General features: G+C 43.6%; 1 protein-coding gene across 4 annotated transcripts in view; it reads left to right on the top strand.

Moving 5' to 3' along the window:
* The first annotated feature begins 9,193 nt into the window (after positions 1-9,193).
* The window catches only part of LOC100727621 (chromatin remodeling regulator CECR2), a 159,842-nt gene continuing 145,918 nt past the window's right edge, over positions 9,194-23,117 (top strand). For 2 of the 4 annotated variants that reach the window (XM_063258655.1, XM_063258656.1), the window contains exon 1: positions 9,194-9,600. In XM_063258655.1, coding sequence (XP_063114725.1) covers positions 9,475-9,600 — 126 coding nt within the window. In that variant the 5' untranslated portion in view covers positions 9,194-9,474. The remainder of the gene's footprint in view (positions 9,601-23,117) is intronic. The other 2 variants (XM_063258654.1, XM_063258653.1) reach the window with 1 other exon arrangement.

The following is a 23,117-nucleotide window of genomic DNA, read 5'->3' as shown; positions in this document are numbered from 1 at the left end:
CAGTGCTCCTCCTACCTCTGCCTCCAAAGGGCTGGCATAAAAATTGTTTCTAAATTAACTTTATTCAATTCTAAAAAGTTTGTAAGCTGTGAATAAAGATAGTAATTGCGGTTTTCACAAATTCAAAAGACCATCTTCTCTCCCACACATTTCAACTTATGCCAAATATTTTGTTCTTCAAAGATTGTCTCAATTGTCTCTAAAAAGAGCAATTGGATTCAAATATTTCTAATACTCCTTTACAAATTTAACATTCATAGTACACTTTCAGTGTATTGTATACTGACAATCTTTCGGTTTTACCAATTGCACTAGAAACTTCTTGAGGGCAAAGACTGAATTTTCCACCTCAGTGTATATTTCAACACTGAATGAAACAAATTGGAGAGACAACTCTGGTCCTGCTAGTGGGTTTGAGGCCAGATGTATTCAACCCTAGGCACTTTGTCAACCAAAATAATGTGACCTTTAAACTGAGTAGGGATGGTATGAGGCCAAAGGAATGACACAAGGAGCTAAAATAATTAAAAAGAAAGTTAGAGAAATTAAGGATTGCAGCCCCTTTGAAAAGAGATTAAGAGAAGAACTCATTAAGATGCACCAACTTCTGAATGGTGCTGAGAATTGAGATGCTACAAAGCTGTTTGACCTGGTGTCAAGAACAAGGGGAGATGTCACAAAGAGATTGGCCAGAGTGGATACTGGAGGAATTCAGAGAGGAATTCTGGCACAGAGCAGCATAAGCATAGGCTAAACCAGGGGCAGCCAGAGAGCTGATTCTCAGCTACAGTTTGTGGAAGAAAATGGAACATGAGCTCTTTAGCAGGTAGTAAAAGGTAGTGAGGTTTTTACTCCTGAATCAGAGCAAGCCCATGGTAGAAAGGATTCCTCAGAATCCTTTTGATTCTTACCCATCAAATACTAAATTCATCAACATTTGTACGCATCCTATATTGCTGCAAGGAGCCTTTAAACAGTATCTGTGGGCTCCTGTTTCCAGCAGTGAAAGGCACTAATCTAAGGGGGTCTGAGGAAAGGCGTGAACAGGTGGAAGGTCACCTTTGGGCGCTAATTACCTGGCACAATGCCTGGCAGAAACCCCTGGACAGGGGACGATATTTATCCAGGGTGCAATGCAGTTAGCCAATGAATTTCTTACTTTGTCATCTATTCATAGTGAATCTTTATGGTGACTTATTTGTGTGTGTGGTCCTGGGGTTAGAAACCAAGGCCTTGTACATGCTACACAAGTGTTCTACTACTGAGCTGCACCCTCAGCCCCACTCTGCCATTCTCTCAACAAATTATCTCCTGTCATTTCTGTCACCTTCTTCTTCAGCCAGTGGTGTTTCTCATTTTGGTTCCCTGCGATACCACAATTTTCATACATGTTTCACAGAGTATTCAAAACTGACCAACTCCTCAGGGCTGGTGTTATAGTTCAGTGAGAAAGGATTTGCCAAACAAGTACAGTGCCTGTGTTCAATCCCAGACACCACCAAATAAAACAGCCCAAAAACAAAAACTTCAAGTTAAGAAGACAAGTGTGGTGGCCCACATTGGTAATCCTAGCACTTTGGAAGCTGAGGTAGGAGGAGCAATCTGAGGCCAGTCTGGACTACACAGTGAGTTTAAAGCCAGCCCGAACCACATAGCAAGGTCTTGTCTCTAAAAACAGAAAACAAAATCAAATTTATTAAGAAAAAATGGAATGGTTCACAAATTTGAGGGTCATCCTTGTGCAAGGCTCAGGCTAAATGTTCTGGGTAACTTTTTAAAAAAATCTTGAACAGTGGATGCTTACTTACACAGTAACACTAAGCATATTTGTCTGTTTTTGGTGCAGAAATAGAACTCAGGACCATGTGTTTGTAAGGCAGGCACTGTGCCACTGAGCTATATCCCCAGCCCTGTAAGCATGTTGACAGATTAAACATTAATAATCTAGCAGCCAGGGATATGCTCAGTAATACAGCAATTGGCTAGCATGTGGCAAGGCCCCGGGTTTGATCCCTAGCACCACAAAAATAAAAGCCTGAAATCTACTACAGACTTTCTTTCTCTTTTTTCTTTCTTTCTTTTTCTTTTTTTTTTTTTTTTTTTGAGGATTCTGAGGAATCCTTTCAGTGGGCTTTTATTGAGATAAATTAACAAAAATCAAGGTTTTACAACCATCTTTTCTGAGCCTTATAAAACTCAGCATGTACACATATACACGACATAACACATTGCAGCTGAAACAAAGGGTGGCGATTTAGCTCAGCACCATAAGTGCCTGTCTGGCAAGCTGAAGTTCCTGAGTTCAATTCCCTGTCCAATTTCCCTGCCCAGCCAAAACAGAGCTTCACCAGAACACCTGTCACTTAACCAAAGCCAATCTTCTCTTTTCTTAAATGTTTTTTAAAAATTTGAATTGCCATTATTCACTCCTCAGTGGAACTTATCCTCTGTAGCTAGGGACATTGGAATTTTCTGCCATTTTATTTTACTAGTTAATTAATTAAATTATTTATTTATTTATTTATTTTGGTACCAGAGATCAAACTCATGACCTTGCACTTGCCAGGCAGGCGCTAATGCCATTGAGCTACATCCCTGGCCCTTTCTGCCATTTTAGATTTACATTTTTAAAAGTTTGTTTTCTTTCAAAAAAAGGGAAGTGACTTTTGTTTTCTCCAGGTATTCCTCCCCAAACAACCACTGACAAAAATATACCACAGACTTTCTTCAGATTAAAAAATTGTAGAAAAGGGGGTGGCGGGTTAAAAAAAAAAAATTGTAGAAAGGCCAGACACAACAGTCCACTCCCATAGTCCTAGCTACTCAGCAGGCTGAGGCAGGCAGATCAAAAAGTGGGTAATGTAGGCTCTCACTCAAAACAATCAAAAGGATTGGAGATGTAGTTTGTGGTAGGTGTGCCTAGGTTCCATCCCTAGTTCCTGACAAAGAGGGGGCAAAAAGTACAGGAAAAAAAAAAAAAAGTAGCAGTAAATATAGAAAATAAATAGTATTTCTATTACTGATTTTTTAAAAAAATCTTTTTGAGAGAGAATCTCACTATGCAGTTTAAGCTGGCCTTGGGCTCACTTTGATGCCTAGGCTGGACTTGAATTTGCAACAATCCTCCTGTCTCAGCCTCCCAAGTGACAGGATTACAGGAGTGCACCACCATGCCCTGCTCTATTACTGTTAAAAGATTAATATATAAAGTGCATTGATCTTACAAACATTTATTTATGACAAATTATTTGTAGAGTACTATACGTGTAGGAAGAAGACAGGAATCCAGGAGCCTTTGTTTGAGAAATCAACCATGCATTAAAGAGGTAAATCAGGAGTAAGGCAGAGCAATAGAGAAGTCTTGGCTGATGTCTTTAAGAAGAGGCCCATTGGGCGGGAGTGTAGTTCAGTGGTACAGCACCTGCCTGAGAAGTGTGGAGAGCCTTGGTTCAAGGAAAAATCAAAAAAGAAGCCTATAGACTGGGTATGGTGAACCAGGTATGATAGCTGATGCCTGTAATCCCAGCACTTTGGGTTGGTGAGGCACAAGGCTCATCAATTGGAGGCCAGCCTGGGCTATACAGTAAGTTCAAGACCAGTTTAATATGCTTAGCAAGACTATATCTCAAAAAAAAAAAAAAAAAAAGTAAAATAGCTTTTTTACTTTTTCTTCTCCTGGGCTACTAGGGATGCAACCCAGGGACACTCCATCACTGATTTATATCCCCAGCCCTTTTAATATTTTGTCTTGAGACACAGTCTTGTTAAATTGCCCAGACTGGCCTTGAATTTGTGATCCTTCTGCCTCCACTTGTTGAGTAGCTTGGGATCACAGGCATGCACCACTACATTTGGCTGGTTAATAATTTTTTGGTATTGATTGCATGTTGAAATTATAATACTTTAAGCCAGGCATAGTGGCACATGCCTGTAGTACCAGCACTCAGGATTCAGAGGCAGGAGGATTAAAGTGAGTTCAAGGGCTGCCTGGGCTATATAGTGAGCTCAAGGCCAGCCTGAACTGCAAAGCAAGACTACCTAGTGAGACAAGATTCTGTCAGAAAAAAAAAAGAAACAGTATTTTGAATATATTAAGTTTAAGAATAGATCTAGTGTCTATAAACCCCAGCGCTCAGAAGGTTGAGGAGAGAATCATTGAGAGTTTGAGACCGGCCTGGGCTATAGAGTTCAAGGCCAGCTCAAACTGCATAGGGAGACTCTGTCTAAAAAAAGAAAAACCAAAAACCAAAACTCACGGGCTAACTGAAGTTTTGAGTTCCTTATGGTGAATGCCATTACTTACATCAGTATACAATTGAATTAATCATTTGTGGGTGTGGTGGCACGGGCCTGTAATTCCAGCACCTGGGAGGCAAAGGAAGTAAGATTGTGACTTTGAGGAGACCCTGCCTCAATCGCCCTCTCCCACCACCACTTAGTCAGTGTGTATTAGGGAAAATGTCCTCTAAAAGTCTAATCTGGCTGAAAAGAAAGAACAACTCTAATTATAGTAAACGGTTTAAGTAACACTCCAAAATCAATGATAGAAGGATGACAAAGGAAATACTTGATAGGTGACTCATACACATTATAATTTCCTGCATAAAGGTAGCTGCAGACACCCCCAAGCTAGGGTGTTTCAGGACAGCTACACTGAGGAAGTGAGCTTTGAGTGGGTCACAACCAGAAGCTGAGCAGCAGGTCTCCAGTCAAGGGACAGGGCCTGGTCAAAAGGAAGGGGCAAGGCCCTTCCAAGGGTGAGTGAGCCAGCTTGGCAGGAGACAGGAGTCACGGGTGGGGGAGGGGTGCACAACAGAGCGAAGGGCGATTTTGGCAGGTCTTGGATAGGAGTTTATCAGAGTTGGCATTTTCTCTCTCTCTCTCTTTTTTTTTTTTTTTTTTTTTTTATGGGTACCAGAGATCGAACTCGCTTGCAAGGCAGGTGCTTATGCCACTGAGCTAAATTCCCAACCCCCGGCATTTTCTCTTTTGTACAAAAGCAATGATTCTTGAGCAAGTAAATGACATGGTTTAATTTTTAAAAAAGGGTTCTTTGTTTGTTTTGGTTTTGTTTTCTTCGAGACAGGGTCTCACTCTGTAGTTCAGCCTGGCCTCAAACTCACGGCAATCCTCCTTGCCTTAGTCTCTGAGTGCTGAGCCTTAGAACTGTGTATCATCATACTTGGTGTGATTTAATTTATTTAAAGATTTTTTTTTTAAGAGCTAGGGATGGAACCCAGAACCTAATACACATGAGACAAGTGCTCTACCACTGAACAACACCCCCAGCCCCTGAACTTATTCAGAATGTTGATTTGGCTTTATTTAAGGTAAAACTCATGGACCTCAAGAACAATTTCCTTCAAGTCTTTTGTGTCAGACATGAGGTGTAGCAAGTAAGAGCTCTTTCAAAGAAGAACCAAAATGCCCTGGCCAGTGATCTAATTCACTTTCTTTCTTTCTTTTTTTTTTTTTTGGTACCAAGGATCGAACTCACAACCTTGCACTCGCCAAGCAAGTGCTTGTGTCACTGAGCTAACCCCCCAGCCCTAATTTGCTTTCTACAATTTCTTTCTTTTTTGTCTTTTTGAGACAAGGTCTCACTATGCAGTTCAAGCTGGCCTAGAATTCACATTGTTGTCCAGGTTGGCCTCAAACTCACTGTGATTCTCTTTCCTCAGCTTCTTAAGTGCTGGAATTAAAGGCTGCGCCACCATCTATGATTTCTAAAATTTTACTTTTTTTTTTAGTATTTGATTTTTTTTTTTTTTCTTTTTGTCGGTACCGGGGATCGAACTCACGACCGCCTGCTTGCAAGGCAGGTACTTATGCCACTGAGCTAAATCCTCAGCCCCTAGTATTTGATTTCTAAAATTTTAAAATCACACAATTCATAATCCCTCTTTGGGAACAGGTGCATCACAGAATGCAGCTCCCTAATGAGAACAGCAGGGACATGTGCCAAAGAGCTTGAAGAACTTGGGAGGTCATGGCCTTCAGCTACACATGGTAAATGCAAGCAGTAAAATGATGTTCACTCTGTTACTGCGTTAATTTGACACTGGGACCGAAACAAGGAACACCCAGATCTATCTGCTAAAGGGAGAGAAGACAATTTAAATAGAAGAGAGGGGCAGAATAAATAGAAGAATGTTGGACAGCCAAGTGTGGAGGTTGAGGCAGGAAGAGCACCAAGAGTTTGAGGCTAACCTGAACTACAATGTGAGATTCTGTCACCAAAAGCAAAAACAAACACATTTGGCAAATATTGAGATTTCAGCCTCAGCCTCAGCCACTACATACTTGGGTCTAATTATTGTAATACATACACATAAATGTTAGTACTGGGGGTTAACTCAGGGGCTTTGCACTGAGCTACATGCCCAGGTCTTAGAAAGGGTCTAAACCGCTAAATTTCCCAGGTTGTACTGGAACTTGTAGTCCTCTTGCCTCAGCACCCTGAAGTGTTGGGATTATAGATGTACGTCAGGTTTCCTGTGATTTTTTAAAACACAAAATGTTTAATTACAAGAGAATATGGAATTGGAGATGTGAATGTGAAAGGGTATATACTTCTAGATCTTTTCAGGGTCATCAGTGGGTAAAGGCACTGGCTCACAGGAAAAGAACAAGAGTGAAAGCACGAAAGGGTGAGCTGTCTTAAAAGAAGATGCCAACACTAGCGAAAGAAGGAACAAGCTGAAAAAGGCCTGAATGCAACACCACTCATAATCAGGGAGAAAGCCAGAGTGTCCATTTATCTTACGGCAGTCATTAATCAAGAGTCTAGGTTAGGCTCGAAATGAGTTTTGAAAACAAATCGGAGGCAGTTAAATCCAAGGGTAAAAGTGAGGCAAGTGTTCAGAGCAGGAGCCAAGATTCAGGAAATCAATTTTGGCCACTCAGGGGTAGAAGTCCCAACGGGAGGCAGTCAGAAGAGGTCCAGATGGGAAACCCTGACTGGAGCCGCAACTCAGGGTCCAGCTTTACAGCCAGAGGAGATATGTTAGAGCTCTTAGCTTCTGGGGCCAGGATGGGGTCTGGGCTGTAGGTGGAGGCTGGGGCAGGAAGATGGTGCAGGACATCACAGAGGGGACAAGTCAGACTAAAATGGAAGAGGTGGAACCGCGTTAGGGTATGGTAGAAGGAAGCAGCAGTCTAGACCTGAGAGCGGCCCATACGAACCCTAAGAGGGGAGACTTGGCAGAAACTAGTGACTACACAGGGCAAATCATGCCCACGGGAAGAAAGAGGCTGAGAATCTCTAGCCACCACCACAGGACATCTGCAGTTCTGGGACACCTTTGTTGATTATAGATAGCATATGGAGAAGAGGAATAGCTTCCAGTAAGGTGGCGGTTATAACCAGCACTCGAGCATACTACAGTGACTACAGAGTAGCCAATGTTTCTCGCCTTCCTGGTATTGTTAACAACCTATTATTACTGGAAAGTAGCGGCAATTGAGGGGTCAGGTAAGAAGGTTAAAGGATAAGAGATAAGGCCAGGAACAAGACAGGATGGTGGAGGGAGGTGAAAGAAGGCAGAGACCGCATAGTCAGAGTGTAACGCGTAGAAACAAATATGAATACAACTTTTAAAAAATAAAACAAGAAGAAAAACTCTGTAAAGTCAAAACTATTTTAGACGAAAATGAAGACAAGACAGTTTGGAAAACATCTAATCCATGTGATGAATTTCAAGGTAGCTTGTCATTCTTTTCACATTTCATCTCCTAATGAGGTATCTACAGAGTAGCTGTGATTTACAAACATGCAAACAGGTAGCCTTGTCCTTTTGGGAGCATTTACATGTATGCTCCTTTTCATCATAGACAGCCAGAGCAAAGGTTAGCATAGAATGGAGCATTTTGAAATTAGCTGATTGATAAAATATTTGATTCTACATTTTACTTCCTTACGAAAATACAACAGGTTATTAAACTTATCAGAGTGGGCAGGGGAAGGGGTGGAGAGAGAACCCAGACAGCCTATTGGGAAATCTGTCATGTGAATTCCTTCCTCAGACTTCCATTCCTCAAGATTTTACACCGCTGAGACGCAGACCTTTGACTTAACCATAGTACACTTACTTGGGGGCTGAGTTTGTCACTCAGTAAGTACCTCATTAATTTTGGGGATCGTCAGGGTGGTATTGGTGGACCCAAGCCTCTGAGACTGGAGCACAGAGAAGTACTAAATGCCTAAGCGCGGTGACCAATACTAAAAGCTGGGCAAATCAATGCAGTTTCTCCAAACTTCTGGGCTGTTTTTGAGGTGATTTCCCCTTTCCGGTTTAGAGTAATTCCAGCGTCCCACACAGCAGTTAACATTTCTAAGGCACCCGCCTCGACACCCTCCTCCGGGAGTACATTCCCTCAGCCCGGGCGTGCAGGTCTCCACCCCCAGATTCTCGAGCGCCTCTTCCCATCCCCCAGCCTCCAGCCACATTGTGCGCACTCGTGCAGGCAGCTTTGCTGAGCGAGGGAAGTCGCAGCTCGGAGCCGTCTTCTCCGGGGCGGTCACCGTGTCCACTCCCTGGGGTGTGGGGGGGTCGCTCTTCCCGCTCGGCCGCTGATTGGTGCCTCCCCCCTACCCCACCCTTCCCGCCGCCCTCCAGCCTCCATCCCACAGAGTTCCAGCCTAACCAGCCCCGCCACCTTCTCCCCTCCGAGACCAGAGCCAAGGCAGGGCTCCTCGAAGCCCCGCGCTGGGATGGAACAGGTGGAATCCACTTCCTCTCCCTACGCCTCCAGTTTCCAGGGTGGACAGCCCACTCGCCCTCGCGCTCTATCCTCCTTTAACTCCCACACGTGCACGTTTCTGCATCTAACCCTCGGAAAGCACCACCCAGCGGGCCCTTTAAAAGGACGCGACCACTCAGGCCAAGTGGGGGGTGGGAGAGACCCTCCTCGTCCTCCCTCCGGAAAGTCACTAAACTCCTCAGTCCCAGACGCCCGGACCGTGGAGTGCGCTCGTCCCGCCGCCGTCGCGAGTGTGCCCGACTCCCCTCAGGGGGGGCCTTGTCCTCGCGCCCCGGGGCTCTGTTCCCGCTCCCCTCCCCCTCCTCCCGGTGCAGCTGTCCGGGCTGGGGGTGGGGAGTGGGGGCGGGGTTGTTGTGGTGAGGCGCGGCCCCGCCCCTCCTCGTGGGCGGCCCCTCCCCCAGGCCCTCGGTGCGGCCCCTCCCCCGCCCCCAGCCCCATCTGTTTTCCCCGGCGGTGACTGGATTATATTGTATGGGACTGGGGCCGGCCGCCGCGGCCGCCGCGGGATGGAGCGAGCGCGCGGACCCCGCCGGTAGCCGGAGCCGCCGCCGCTTCAGTGACTCGGCCCGCGCCGCCGCCCCAGCCCGGCCGCGCCTCAGCAGCTCACGCTCACGGCGAGCAGCGGCCGCCGCCTCCGCGCGAGGAGCGAGGCGCTGAGGCGCGGCGCCGCGGCGGGAGTCCGAGGCGAGCGGGCCGAGCGCGGGGAGCGAGATGTGCCCGGAGGAGGGCGGCGCGGCCGGGCTGGGCGAGCTCCGCTCATGGTGGGAAGTCCCGGCCATCGCGCACTTCTGCTCGCTCTTCCGCACCGCTTTCCGCCTGCCGGACTTTGAGATCGAGGTGAGTGGCCGCCGCGCGCGGCGCTCGGTCTCCTCAGCCTTCCTTGGGGCGTACGGGACGTCGTGTGAGAGGGAGCGGGGCGCGAGAGACTTCGCCCGGAATCGGGAGCCAGAGGAGGTCGGGCCGGTGGGGGCCACTGTGCTCCGCACCGGACCCGAGCGCGAGCGTCGGGCTCGGGACGCTCGCCCGTGAGGTCGCTATGCCCTCGCGCGGTCCGGGCGGACTGCGGGCGGCGAGAGGCGGGGGCGCGTCCGCTTTTGTCAGAGTGGGACCGGGGCAGCTCTCCCGGGACTTGGGAAGGCCGAGCGGGGCGAGAGTGCGTGCGCGCGCTCCCCGCCGGTGCCATTGAAGCGGCGCCAGCTGCTCCGGGCGGAGACTGGAGCGGGCGCGGGCGCACGCACGGGCGCACGCGCGGGGGGCGCGGCGGAGGCTAGGGGTGGCGGGGGTGGCGGCGGAGGGCGCTGGGGCGCCACTCGCCCCTGCTCGGCTGGGCGCGCGGAGCGGGGAGTCGCACTTTGGCAACTCTTGGGGGCGCTTTGCGCGAACTTCAGGCGGCGGAGAGCCCCCGCGCGGGGCTCAGAGGCTTGGAGGCAAACTTTGGGACTCCGTTATCCTTAAGCAGTCCTCTGGTCTCAGAGTACACAGCCCTCTTTATTTGGGGCTCTTGGAGTTGGTTTCGCCACCATTATTCCTCCAAGAGCGTGGAGGAAAAGGATGGCTTTTCTGGCCAGGCCGTAGGTGCTTTCAGACCCGAGGCTTTGTGATAACTGGGCTGAAGTCGGAGGGTCCTAGGGGCAGGGTCGTTGGCGGGAGTACGAGGGGTGGAATGTACACGTCCGCCCGAAGGAGCCAGCCGCATCCTCCTTTTATTTATTTTTATTTTTGGAAAGAGTGTGCAGTATTTGATTGGTTGGCAGGTTGAGTTGCTTTTTTTCCTTTGGCAATGTGTGTGGTGACTTAATCACCTTTTGCCCTGGGACAAAGGTACAAGGAACAAACTAAACCGTTGGGTCAGTTTTTGTTTTCAGTTGCAACGATGAAGTAGGCAAAATTAGAAACTCTTTTGTAGAAGCTTAGCGTCGCACCCCCCCCCCCCATTTCTTAACCTTTTGGATTGCTTTTAATTCATTTACACCTCAGGTCTTTGGCTCAGCTTTATTTTTAGTTCCAGTCGTGATTGTTGAAATATCATTTGTTTCTCTTATGAATGAACTGTGAGAAGTTTCTCTTGTTACAGAGTTAATGAAATCAGGAAAATAAAAAAGATCAAAAGGGATAGGGCAGGAGAATGAAGAGGAATTGTAGACTGGTAAAGGAGGACCACTCACTGGCTTTTGGTGACTCTTCCATAAGCAGATTAAAACAATGTGATTAAGTTGTAGGCTTTTACAGGTTTTAAGAAAATGTAGTAATCTAGACATTTTACACAGCATCTCTGCAGCACAGTAGTGTTTGATTTCCAAAGTTTCAACGTAGATGTAACAAGTATGCTTTTTTATAATAAATTTTTTTCCTGAAACAACTATCTGTGTTGAGTAAAGAGAAGAAATAGGGCTACAAAAATTAAAGATATGAGACTCCAAAAAGACAAGAGATGCTTATCAATTATCTGATGTCCCTAGTTTCCATTTAGTTTATGGACAATCTTGAATACTTTTGATTAAATCCTGCTGCTCAAAATGGTGGCCATTGTGGGAGATGTTTCTTGTGACAGGGCTATCTTTCGTAATGGTAAACTTGCTCCCTACCCCTTTCCTCTTTGCAGGATAAAGTTGAAGTGATGTTGAATTACAAGCTTACAGTTTAAGGGCTCACTCTAAAAATACTGCTGGAAAAAATGTGTCTCCCCAAACCTATGAACTCCCATTCTGTTGGTGGAAAAGTAGAGGTAACTTATTTTGGGTCACAGTGCATTTAGAGTGACCTATAAATACGTGTGCTCTGTCCAAAGAGGTAAATTTATGGTTTATGTCTGACTTAATTCCTAAAAGAGACATAGTCTGATTTAAGGGGTCAGTATTAGCAAAAACGAAAAATTGTTGTTTACGTGATGAATGATCAGGGCTATTTGAAAAGATCCCTTAATTCTAGAGTTTCTTGGAAGTATTGCTTTTTTCAGTTAAAATGTGTGCTATTTGAAAACCAGGAGATGTAAAATGAATATTGTATTGGAATTGCAACATGTTCATACTTTTAAGAACTATTTCCACTTTTTTCCCTGGAGATATTCGTTAACAATTGACAGTGACTTTTATCCAGTGGAGTTCTTACATAATCCATATCATGTTAGGTGTGTTTTCATGTGGCTGATGTAAATTTCAACTTAAGGTTTTCAGTTGTTATCCAAAAGAGAAAGACTCTGAAGGCTGAAGCAGAAGGATTACAGATTTCAGCTAAGCTTGAACAGTTTAGTGACCCGCTATCCCAAAAGAGTTTGGCCAGGGTGGTGGAGTGCTGGGATGGTGTGCCTCAGTGCTCCTTGGAAGAATCCCAGTACTAGAAAAACAAACAAAAACCTGAAATTATTTTCTAGTTTAACAAATTCCACTCACTGACTGTGTAGAATTCCCTGAAGCCATTATTAGTTTTGCTTGTCAGTACAAGTAAATTAATTTTAATTTTCCTTAGGTGATTTTATTTTCTTGCTCTCCCTGTGTAGTTAAGGCTGTCTTTAAACTGTGTAGTTCAGGCTGACCTCCAACTTGCAGTGATCCTCCTGTCTCTGCCTCCCCAAGTACTGGGATTACAAGCATGTACCACCACGCACCGACTTCTGAGTTGATTTTTTTTTTTTAAACAAGTTTATTGTCCTGACAATTTGAGAAACAGTCTCTTGGTTGGACTTTATGATGCAGTGGAAGACCCATCTGTAAAAAGGGAATAACTCTAGGATGCTGAGTTGTACCTGTCAGGCCATCCAATGGAAAGGCTCTAGTTTACTATTGCAGTTTTTTTTTTTTTTTTTTTAATCGGTACCAGGGATCGAACTCACGACGGCCTGCTTGCAAGGCAGGTGCTTTTGCCACTGAGCTAAATCCCCAGCCCCCTACTATTGCAATTTTAAAGGAAATATAATGGGGCTGGGGATTTAGCTCAGTGGTATAAGCCGGCAAGTGCGAGGTCGTGAGTTTGATCCCCGGTACCAAAAAATAAATAAAAAGAGATATAATGAATAATATCAAATGGTAGCCCTTTAGAGTGCAGGTTTATGGGGGTATTTTTTTGGTTGATTTTTAGAAACCAGTGTTTTGTTTTGTTTTGTACCGGGGACGGTACTCATGGCCTCACACTTGCCAGAAACCAGTTTTGAAATGTGGGAAAGATCTCATTTTACCCTTGGCCAGGGAGAACCATGGGTTTATAGGACATTGGAGACGCAGAACCCTCAAGGACTTGGCTTATTTGTGTCCAAGTGAAGTTTTCTCAGATAAAGGGCCTGGGCTAGAGGATTCCATCTGCAATTCTGCAAGAGGCCCAAACTCCCCTACTTAGAGAGCTGATCCTCAAAGTGAGGATAGGGTTTTTTGGCGGGGAGGGGTACTGGGTCTCCCTATGTAGTTCAGGCTGACCTTGGACTTACAGTGTGCCCCAGGCTGGCTTCAACTAACTCCTGACCATTTTACTGCCTCAATTTCCCAGAGTGCTGGGATTGCAGGGATGTGCCGAGCTAGATAGGTTTATTTTTGCATATAAAAAATGTTTTATTTAGTTATATTCAACCTTGAATATATAGAATTTTGTCAGGAAAGCCAACATACTTGACTTTAGGTTTGAGAGTATGTTTACAGATTTGTAGCTTGCTACCAGCTCTCCCAAGTAAGAATTATGTAGTCATTGAACCAAAAGTGTGAGTATACAATAATACTGCTTTTAAGTTGTTCAGAATTTATGGTTTTAAAAATAAGACATAAACTCTATGTAAAACCTGAACATTATAGCAAAATATAGACCAAAGAATTAAAATCAGGGATAAAAACTGTGAACTGTTAACATTGTATCCTGCAAATGGGGGAAGAAGTTATTAACTGTAAACTATTTAGAAATTAGGTGCTAAATGTGTATTTGTGCCATAGATTGGGGGGTGTTATTCTTCTGACATATAGCTGGACAATAGTAGGTTAAGATACCTAGTGGAGTAGTTGGTATCATTGAGCACATGCTATGCACTGGTGAACTGGGGAATTCACTAAGGAAGCTCATAATTAGGGAACTTTGTCAGAAATTTAGCTGTTGATATTTCAGATCCCAACAATTGTGTACTGTTGCATTTACATCAAGTAGTTAATAACTTTGTCTTTTTGAGACATGATTTTACTATGCCATTTGGGCTGGCTTTAAACTCACTTTGAAGCCCTGGCTGGCCTGGAACTCACAGCATTCCTCCTGCCTCAACCTTGCAAGTGGTGGGTGTCTACAACCACACCCAATTTTAATAATTCTAGTGCATTAGTTTGGCTAAGTGTGGTCCTGATTCAATAAACAAGATCTCCAAAGACTTAGTACTACTGTTTCCCCCTGGCCATAGCCATGTGTTCCCCTACTTTCTCTTTTTTCTCTTCTCAGGACTAGAGATTGAACTCAGTACCTTCTGATCTGCAACCTCAGTCTTTTTGTTTTTGTTTTTGTTTTTGTTTTTGTTTTTGTTTTGAGACAAGATCTTGCTGAGTTGCCCAGAGTAGGTTGAAGTTTGAAGTACTTATACCTCAGCCTCCCAGAATGCTGGCATTACAGGCTTGGTTACCATGTGTTCTTTTTTTTTTTAATGTCTTTTTCTTTTTTATCGGTACCGGGGATCGAACTCACGACCACACACTGCAAGTCAGGCGCTTATGCCGCTGAGCTAAATCTCCAGCCCCACCATGTGTTCTTTACAGTGAATAATAGTGTCTTACTTGACTAAAGTAGGGTTAAGGAGGATATGATTTTCTGTTACTCTGGTTGGAGGTTAAATCATGGTGTGGAGGGCTGCCATGGTGCTTCCAGGTAATTGGAACTGTTCGTGTGGCATTACATGCTTGGTTTATATTGTAGCAGCATAGTCAAGATAATCTGACTATACTGTCTACCTTTTTTCCTGAGCATCCTGCCTTGGGTACCTAAATCATTTACCACCTTTGTATCTCCCTCCTTGTTGTGATTGAATGTGGCCAGTCAGTGTGCTTTATCTAATTGGCTTGATCTGGGGCAGTACATATTTCCTTGGATCTAACCCATTAGTCAAGAACACAGGCTATGAAGTACTATACTTTAAGTAATAAAAATTGCTAAGAGAAACTTGAAAATACCAGCTAGGTACTGTATCAGCCTGGAACTCACAGTGGTTCTCCAGCCTCAACCTCTAGGGAATAAGCCATAGGAGACTTGAGTTGGTGCTCTTTGATGTAGGGGGCCTTATGCCTTCATTACATTCTGAAAGACAGCCTCAATCGCACCAAGGTTAAGAGACCGCAAATGACAGGAAAGAGTAAAATGGCTCCTGATAATGGAATCAGAAACCTAATTTCATGATCCCAAATGTACTGGACTCCAGGAGTCAGGAAACAAATGTGTGTTTGCCATGCTGTGCAGGCTACTATTAGCTGTAATCATTTTGTTTGTTTGTTTTGTTTTTGTGGTGCTGGACATTGAACCCAGACCCTTGGGCAAAGCAAGAACTGTACCACTGAACCACATCCCCACCTCTTAGCTCTGATCATAATACACAAATACCTGTCCTTTTTTTAGTGGCATGAGACAGAGTAAAAAAATTATGAGTACCACATACAGTATGTCAGAAGAAATCAGGTGGAGGCATACAGAGCGCTACGTGGAGGAGTGGGCCTTGCAGTTTAGTTGGCATTTGCATGGTATTGATGGAGCTGCCTGATTTAAAATGATTTATAAGTTAGTGATTGGCCACTCCTTTATTTGTTTGTTTATTGGATACCAAGAATCAAATTTAGGACTTTGTGCTTGCTAGGCAGGTGCTGTGCCTCTGAGCTACAGCCCTAGCCCTCTCATCATCATCATGATCATCATCATCATCATCATCATTATTATTTTTGGTACCGGGGATTGAACTCATGACCTTGAGCTTGCCAAGCAGGCACTTTCACCACTGGGCTAAACTCCTCCTGCCCCCCCCCTTTTTTTTTGAGACAGGGTCTCACTATACAGTTTAGGCTAGCCTTGAACTCAGTATATAGCCAAGGATGGCCTCAAACTTGTAATGATCCTCCTGCCAAAGCCTCCAGAGTGCTGGGATTATGGACATTTACTACCAGGCCCAGATACACTGTGCTATTTAATGTAAGGTATTGGGTGACAAAATGTTTTCTAAAGAGTCAGGATCTGTTCTTTCTCTAAGAGCACTCAAGAACAGGATGCAAATTACTCAAGGGCAAATCTACCTCCATTTTGAAGTCTTCAAATGGAGGAATGTGCAGTCACAGTATAGCTCTCCTGAAGTGAATGGTTAGTCCCCTGTCCATTATACCAACACTGTGAAAGGGAGAAGCTTTATTTTTCTCTCTACTATAAGAAGCTTTGGAGGGGCAGGCAGCTCAGCCCTTTTATAGTTGCAGAAGGGGTAGTATTCTCTCATCCCTGACAGAGGGCCTGAGCATCTGGATTGCTTTACAGTGGAAATTAAGTTCTGTCTGGCTTAATTTTCTGAGACACTGTTAGGAATGCCTAAAATACAACTTGACAGTAATCAACTGTGTGCCCTTTGCTCAGAAAAGGCTTGGGGCTAGAAATGTCACATGTGAAGAGTCTAGAATGAGAAGCATTGGCAGAGGGCTAGAAAACTGTAAGTGCAAAGGTAAAAGTACAGTTTGAAGACAGCTGAGGGGAGCTTCTATGTGTTTTAGATCTGGTCGATATGATTGAATATATTGTTTTTCCTATGGAGTGGGTGTGTGTGTGCAGGGAATAGAATCCAGGCCTCATTTAGCATTCTTCCACTGCACTATACCCTTAGTCTCTGAAAAACATTTTTGAAAGGGAACAGACACTTGGGCCAACCTCTATCATTCGCCTGGGTTGAAATTAAACTCAGATGAATCACTTAGGGTTTCAAATGCCTGTGATAATGGAATTTTATTTCTTTTTGGCTTTTTGAGACAGGTCTCACTGTGTAGCTCAGCTGACCTCAAACACAGAGACCCTCCTGCCTCAGCTTCCCAATTTCTGAGATTATAGGCATGTGCCACCACAGCTGGCCAAAATGGAATTTTATTTTATTTTTTTGTTATTGGGGATCAAATTCATGACCTCACATTTGCCAGGTAGGCGCTTGTGCTGCTGAGTTAAACTCCTGGCTTCTGAAATGAAATTTTAGATGATGATCCGTACCTTGTGACTCTAAAAGTTCTGCAGTTCTAGAAATGTTTAAGCATGCATTGCATTGTTAACTTACTTAGAAAACCACTGACCTCAGTGGTTAGGATCATGGTTAACATCCCTGCCTCACAAATTAGTTTGTACCAAATGAAAGCTGCCAGTCTCTACTTTGCATGTTTGTGAATTACAAAATATTTTTTTCTCTTGCTGTGGTATCTTTCCTGGAAATAACTTTGAAAGTAGCTTTTGAGACTTGGAGGTTGACATTTTCCCTATCTCCAGGGTCCTCAAACCGACCTGACATTTTGAGGATTTCTGGAGGTTGAGTGTCTTGAATTATGTTATTCTCTTTTCATTTCTGTCTTTGGTTGTATTGAGTATCACTTATACCTATTTAATATCACTTACATCTTGGACCCATGTTTAGCTCTGACTTGGTCTTTTTTTTGTTTTTTGTTTTTTGTTTTATTTGGTCTTTTCCCTTTTTATCGGTACCAGGGATTGAACCCACGACTGCCTGCTTGCAAGGCAGACGCTTATGCCACTGAGCTAAATCCCCAGCCCCTCTGACTTGGTCTTGTCTTTCATTTGTTACTGCAGTCTTTGTATTGTGATCTTTGTAGAAGGCTATATTAACCTTCCATATTTTCATATTTTATCAGATTGTGTTCCTTGGATGCATTTACTGTATTTTCTTTGCATTAGCCATAACAAATATTAACCAGTTCTGTTAGTAAACTTTTTGTCTTAGCAATTGTTACTATTGAGGAAGGAATGGTCAGGATAATTATGCAGAGCTCAGATTCTTTGGGTTCCTTTTACACTTGGAGTTTCTTTTTTTTTTTTTTTTTTTTTTTTGTCTTTTTCCTTTTTATCGGTACCAGGGATCGAACTCACGACTGCCTGCTTGCAAGGCAGGTGCTTACGCCACTGAGCTAAACCCCCAGCCCCACACTTGGAGTTTCTTAGCCTCAGCTCTGTTGGTGCTTGGGGCCAGATAGGTCTGTGTTGTGGGAAGCTGTCATATGCATTATGTGATTAATGTTGACCATATTATATGAGGTGATGAGTTTTTTCCTTCAGGTAGTGATTTTTTTTCTCCATAAATTCAAGTCTTTTGTATTTGCATTAATAGAAAATGAAATAAGTTTAAGTTGTTCCCAGATGTGAATGTCATCAGCAATTGCATATGTCAAAAGCCTGGGATCCAGTTTCTTTTTTCTCGTGGGAGTCATTAAAGGAAATAAGAGTGTTTGAGGGGGACAGCAGGAAGGGTGTCATGAAGCTGTCTGTCTGGGTCAAATAAAGAAAGGCTGCTTCCTAAAGGCCTCTGCTGTACTGCTGCGGCAGGTGAGTGGGGATGAGGGTGTGGAGCCCAGTGTTGGTGGCCTCAAGGTGCCGTTGCCTATCACAGCTCACAGCTCTTCTTGACAGATCTTTTGAGCACAGCATAGTGGTGGACTGTGGAACGGGCATAGCCATGACCAGGTCAAAAGTTCAGTGTGTGCATGTATGTATTTGGGACAAAATGTGCATATAAGGTTCATTATTTCATCCGAATTTTCTGTTTAGAACACATCAATCACAGAACCCTAAGTAGTTTACATCATCTCTCTCATTTTTCTCCCCAGGCAACAATGGCAAGACATTTTGTTTCATTTTGTTTAGAGAGATGATAGTATTTTGATGGTAACTTAAGTCATCTGCTGTACTCTGAAGGGCTTTGAACTTCTCTGACAAAACATTCTGTAGAGAAGTTTTAGATGTATGTATGTGTTGTTGGGTATTTACCCTGCACCTTCAGACCACTCCTGCTTTTTTTGAGACAGAATCTCACTATGTATCCCAGTCTGGGACTACAGGAATGTGCCAGGCACTACCACGCCTGGCAATTCCAGTCCTTTTTATTTTGAGACACGGTTTCACCAGGTTTCTCAGGCTTGCCTTGAACTCGTGATCGTTCTGTCTAGCCTCTTGAGTAACTGACCTGTTACCTTGCCTGGTTACTGTGGTTTTTGACTTAAAGTCCTCACTGGAAGTGACTATCTCAAAGTCTTTTGTGTTTTTGGTCTTGGGTTATTTGGTCACCAGAGGGACCCAAAACTTTATTCTTCCTTTCTTTTAGTTGAGAGCTGAGGACTACACCCTTTCTTCCCCTCCTTTCCCTCCCTCCCCCTTCCTTCCCTCCTGTTCCTACTTCATAGTTATGTTCCTCTCTTCATGTTTGCTCTGGGTATTGTTGGAGGAGTAGTTTCTGGCCTGCATCAAGGTGTTAAATCCTAGAATTCAGATAAATAAACGGGTGTGAAGTCAGTCACTCCTGCAGCCAAAAGCAGTTTTCTCTATAGAGGGCAAATGATCTCAGAATAATTCTTTGCGTGCTGTGTTTTGTACACAACCGTGTTTCAAGTGTAATCATATATGTGAAATATTTATGGAAGACAGTATTCTCTTTTTAAAGTCCTCTGATGACTTTTATGAAAGATACTTGGCAAATTTAAGGGTTGCATGTTCTTTAATTGCCACACTGCAACGGCCAGCCTTTACCTTGGGCTCTACGGCCCCAGGTCTTCTGGAGGTAAGTCAGCTCTGCTGTTTTGTTAGGGTTAGTTTGGTGGTATAACTGAGTTGGCAAGTGGGTTACTGAGGCATGTGGCCACCTGAGTTAAATGGTGAGTGGTTGTGACAGCAGCCGGGTGTGTGTGTTTCTGTGTCCCTTCTCCCACCCATCACCTCCAAAAACATGTGGAAACACAGGAAGAGGCAGGAAAAATTACACTAACCCTTTCACATTTTCAATGTTGAATTTGTAAATCACCTGCAAGTTATTACTTCCCAAGTTACTAGTTCCTGAGAATGGAACACCCTCTTACAATTGAGAGTGCTGTTAATCAGACTTGTCTGTGTTTCTTTCTCCTAACCAACTCCTTTTAATCAACACTCCTTTCTTGAGTGTTCATTGTTTCTGCAACAATGGCACAACAGTCAGTTGATTTGTTTGACAGAAAATGTGTTAAATTACAGATCAACTTCTTCAATAAATCCTTTTTATTTTCTGTTTCTTTGTGTGTCTTCTTTCTCAAAGGTAGTTCGCAGATTCTCTTAGATCTGGGGATAACTTTTATGACAGTGTCCTCTTGTTCTTGTTCAAAGAAGCCTTATGTAGGGGAAAGGTGATTTAAAGAGAAATTTTTTCACCTTTTGCCATAACTCAGTGAATTAATTTTCTTTTTACTCTTGGACTGGTAGTGATTTGAATTAGTATACTACACATGGACTAAGTTTTTTTCCACATTGCTTCATTTGGCAGGTTTTTTTTGTTTTTGTTTTTTTTTTGTCTTTTTCCTTTTTATTGGTACTAGGGATCGAACTCACGACTGCCTGCTTGCAAGGCAGGTGCTTATGCCGCTGAGCTAAATCCCCAGCCTCCACATTGCTTCAAAAAAAATAGTTTCCTCATTTTCTGGTGTGATCCGTGGCGCCCCCCCCCCCCCCCCGTGACGTTAAAGCACTTAGTTCTCCTTAATAGGATGGCGCTGATTTGGGGAAATGGTCTAATAGACACTGAGGATTTCTGTCACTCTCAGTGATGGGTCCCATATATAATTTTTTTTTTTTTTTCTTTTTTGGTGGTGTCGCTGGGGATTGAACCCAGGGCTTTTGCACTTAGCCACAATCCCAGCCCTTTTTTATTTTTTTGAGACAGGATCTTGCTAAATTGCCTGTTTGGTGGTCCTCTTGCTGTTGTGTGGTGTGATAATATCTTGCAGTACCTAGTGGAACTTTTTTAAAGTGGCATTAGAAAAAAGTCTGCCTTTCATTTGCTGTTGTCATCATTATTAACATTACAGTTGCAGGTGATAAAGTTGCAGTGTTAGTGCTGCCCTGGAGATTTAATCTGTTGAGAGAGTAATACATGGTGTAAAGCTATTTGTAAAGTAAGTGATAGGGAAGTCTGATTGCTGTCTCTCAGAGGGAGACAGTGACATGAATGAGGGGTTTTAGGACTTAAAGGTTCATGCTTAATAAGTAAGCATAGCTAGCTATTTCAGATAGTTTTCTTTTTGTTGTTTTTTGTTTGGGTTTTTTCCCCCCTTTTGGTTTTTTGAGACAAGGTCTAGCTCTGTAATTCAGGCTGGCCTTGAGTTTAGGGTGATCTTCCTGCCTCAACCTCCTGAGTGCTGGGATTATAGACATGTGCCCCCCACTCTTGGCCAGATAGTTTTCTTATGGGGAAAATAGAAAATGAAGTTGAAAAAGATTGTACAGTAGAAGCGTCATTACCACAAGTCTTGAATGCCAGACTCACTGATTTCAATAATTTTTCTTCAAGCAGTGGGGCAGTTCTATAGTAAGAATTTCTGTGTATGATGTGAGCAACCAAAAGGGTAAAACTGGTAAATAGGAAGAAGATCTTTAGATGGGGGAAGGAAAGCTAATTAAAAAAATAACATGTATGACCAAGAAAAAAAAATTTCTGTATACTCTTAATTTCAACACACAGGAGGCTGAGGCAGGAGGCGCTCTGAGTTCCAGGTCACTCTAGGCTACAATGTGAGTTCAAAGCCAGCCTAAACTGCAGAGTGAAACCTTGTGGCAAAAAGATTGCCGCCCGCCCCCCCCCCGCCCCCCCCGCCCCCCCCCCGCATGGCAGGTCTGATGGATGCCGTCACACACACGGGCAGTGGTACTGCTCATGGTCATAGGATGAATTTTGCAGCACCAGAGTCTGCACTGCTGCGTGATACACGATGAGTTGAAGACTTGAAGGGTCAAAGATGGCTCTGGAGAAGGCTGTTGTGTTTGAGTTGTTAGGATACAAGAGAAAGAGAGACAAAGGTTTAAATTGCATTCTTTTGGAAGGAGAGTGGCAAAGAGCTCTCAAGGAAGCTGAGGAGGATGGTGAATACTTTTTCTTTACATTTTCCTCAAGTAGTAAGTAGTTATTGTAACAAGAGAACAATTCCAGTTCCACATGACTAACATTTTTGTGTTTTACTGAAGAGGTCAGTAGTAGGATACTTTTAGAAAAAGTAGCCTTCCACCTTCTGCTGGATGTTTGCTGTCAGTAATCCTTTTCTGTTCTGTGTCCTTCTTGTTAATTGTTACTCCACCCTAGGATTTTAGTTTCTTGTTGAGTAAAAGAAAAATCCGAAGGGCTAGGATGTAGCTCAGTGATATAGCACCTCCTTAGCATGTGTGATAGTCCACTTGCAAGCAGGCAGTCGTGAGTTCGATCCCCGGTACCGATAAAAAGGAAAAAGACCAAAAAAAAAAAAAAAAAAAAAAAAAAACCCAACTAAAAACATGTGTGAGGGTGCCGGTTTCAATCTCCAGCGCTGCAAGAAATCAAACCGGCCAAACCAACCAAACAATAAATTTAAAAAACAAAACAAGACAAACAACAACAACAAGGAACCCAAGACTTTAAGAAAAATCCAAGCACAGATACGTACCGCTTATTTATTTATCCATCCATCCATCCATTCATTGGTTCATTCATTTCATTTGAGATAGGGTCTCACTAGGTAGCTCAGGCTGTTCTTTTTGGTTTCATTTTTTTGAGACAGGGTCTTACTCCACAGTGCACGCTGCTCTTGGATTCTCTTAAGTAGCCCAGGCTGGCCTTGAACTCTACAGTGATCTTCCTGCCTCAGCCACCCAAGTGCTGGGATTATAGGTGTGCACCACCAAGCCAGGTTCCCTTCTATTTTTAGAGGTTTTAGAGTTTTAGATTTACTCCAGTTTAACCATTCAGTGTTTGAAATACTTCAATATTTAGTTTTTCCATGTTTATTTTTGTGGTACTAGGGACTGAATCTAGGGCCTTTGCACTGAGCTATCTCTTAAACCCTGCCCTGTAATTTCAATGTATTTTGACCCAGGATCTCCCTAAATTGCCCAGACTGAGAGGTAGAGTTTGTGATTCTTTTTCCTCAGCCTTCCAAATGCAGTAAAGGCCATGTGCCACTGCAGCTGGCTCTTAATTATTTAATGATCTTTAAGATGACTGTACCATAGCCCTTTTGAAATGGGAACTGGTGTGCACATAAGAAATTTGGGAATTAGTGTTTTATGTTCTGTTAAATAACTGGTTCACCAAGCTGCAACTTGAAGTTGCAACTCAATAGAAAAGCTTATTTGCTTGTTTATCTTCCTATTGGTTGTGCAAAAGTGGCTGGAAGTCATTTGGT

Source organism: Cavia porcellus, unplaced genomic scaffold, assembly GCF_034190915.1.
Source record: "Cavia porcellus strain 051 isolate PalLab524CR breed Dunkin Hartley unplaced genomic scaffold, mCavPor4.1 scaffold_11, whole genome shotgun sequence".
NCBI lineage: Eukaryota > Metazoa > Chordata > Mammalia > Rodentia > Caviidae > Cavia > Cavia porcellus.
Note: the sequence above shows the minus strand (reverse complement) of the source record. Positions and strands in the feature narration are given on the sequence as shown.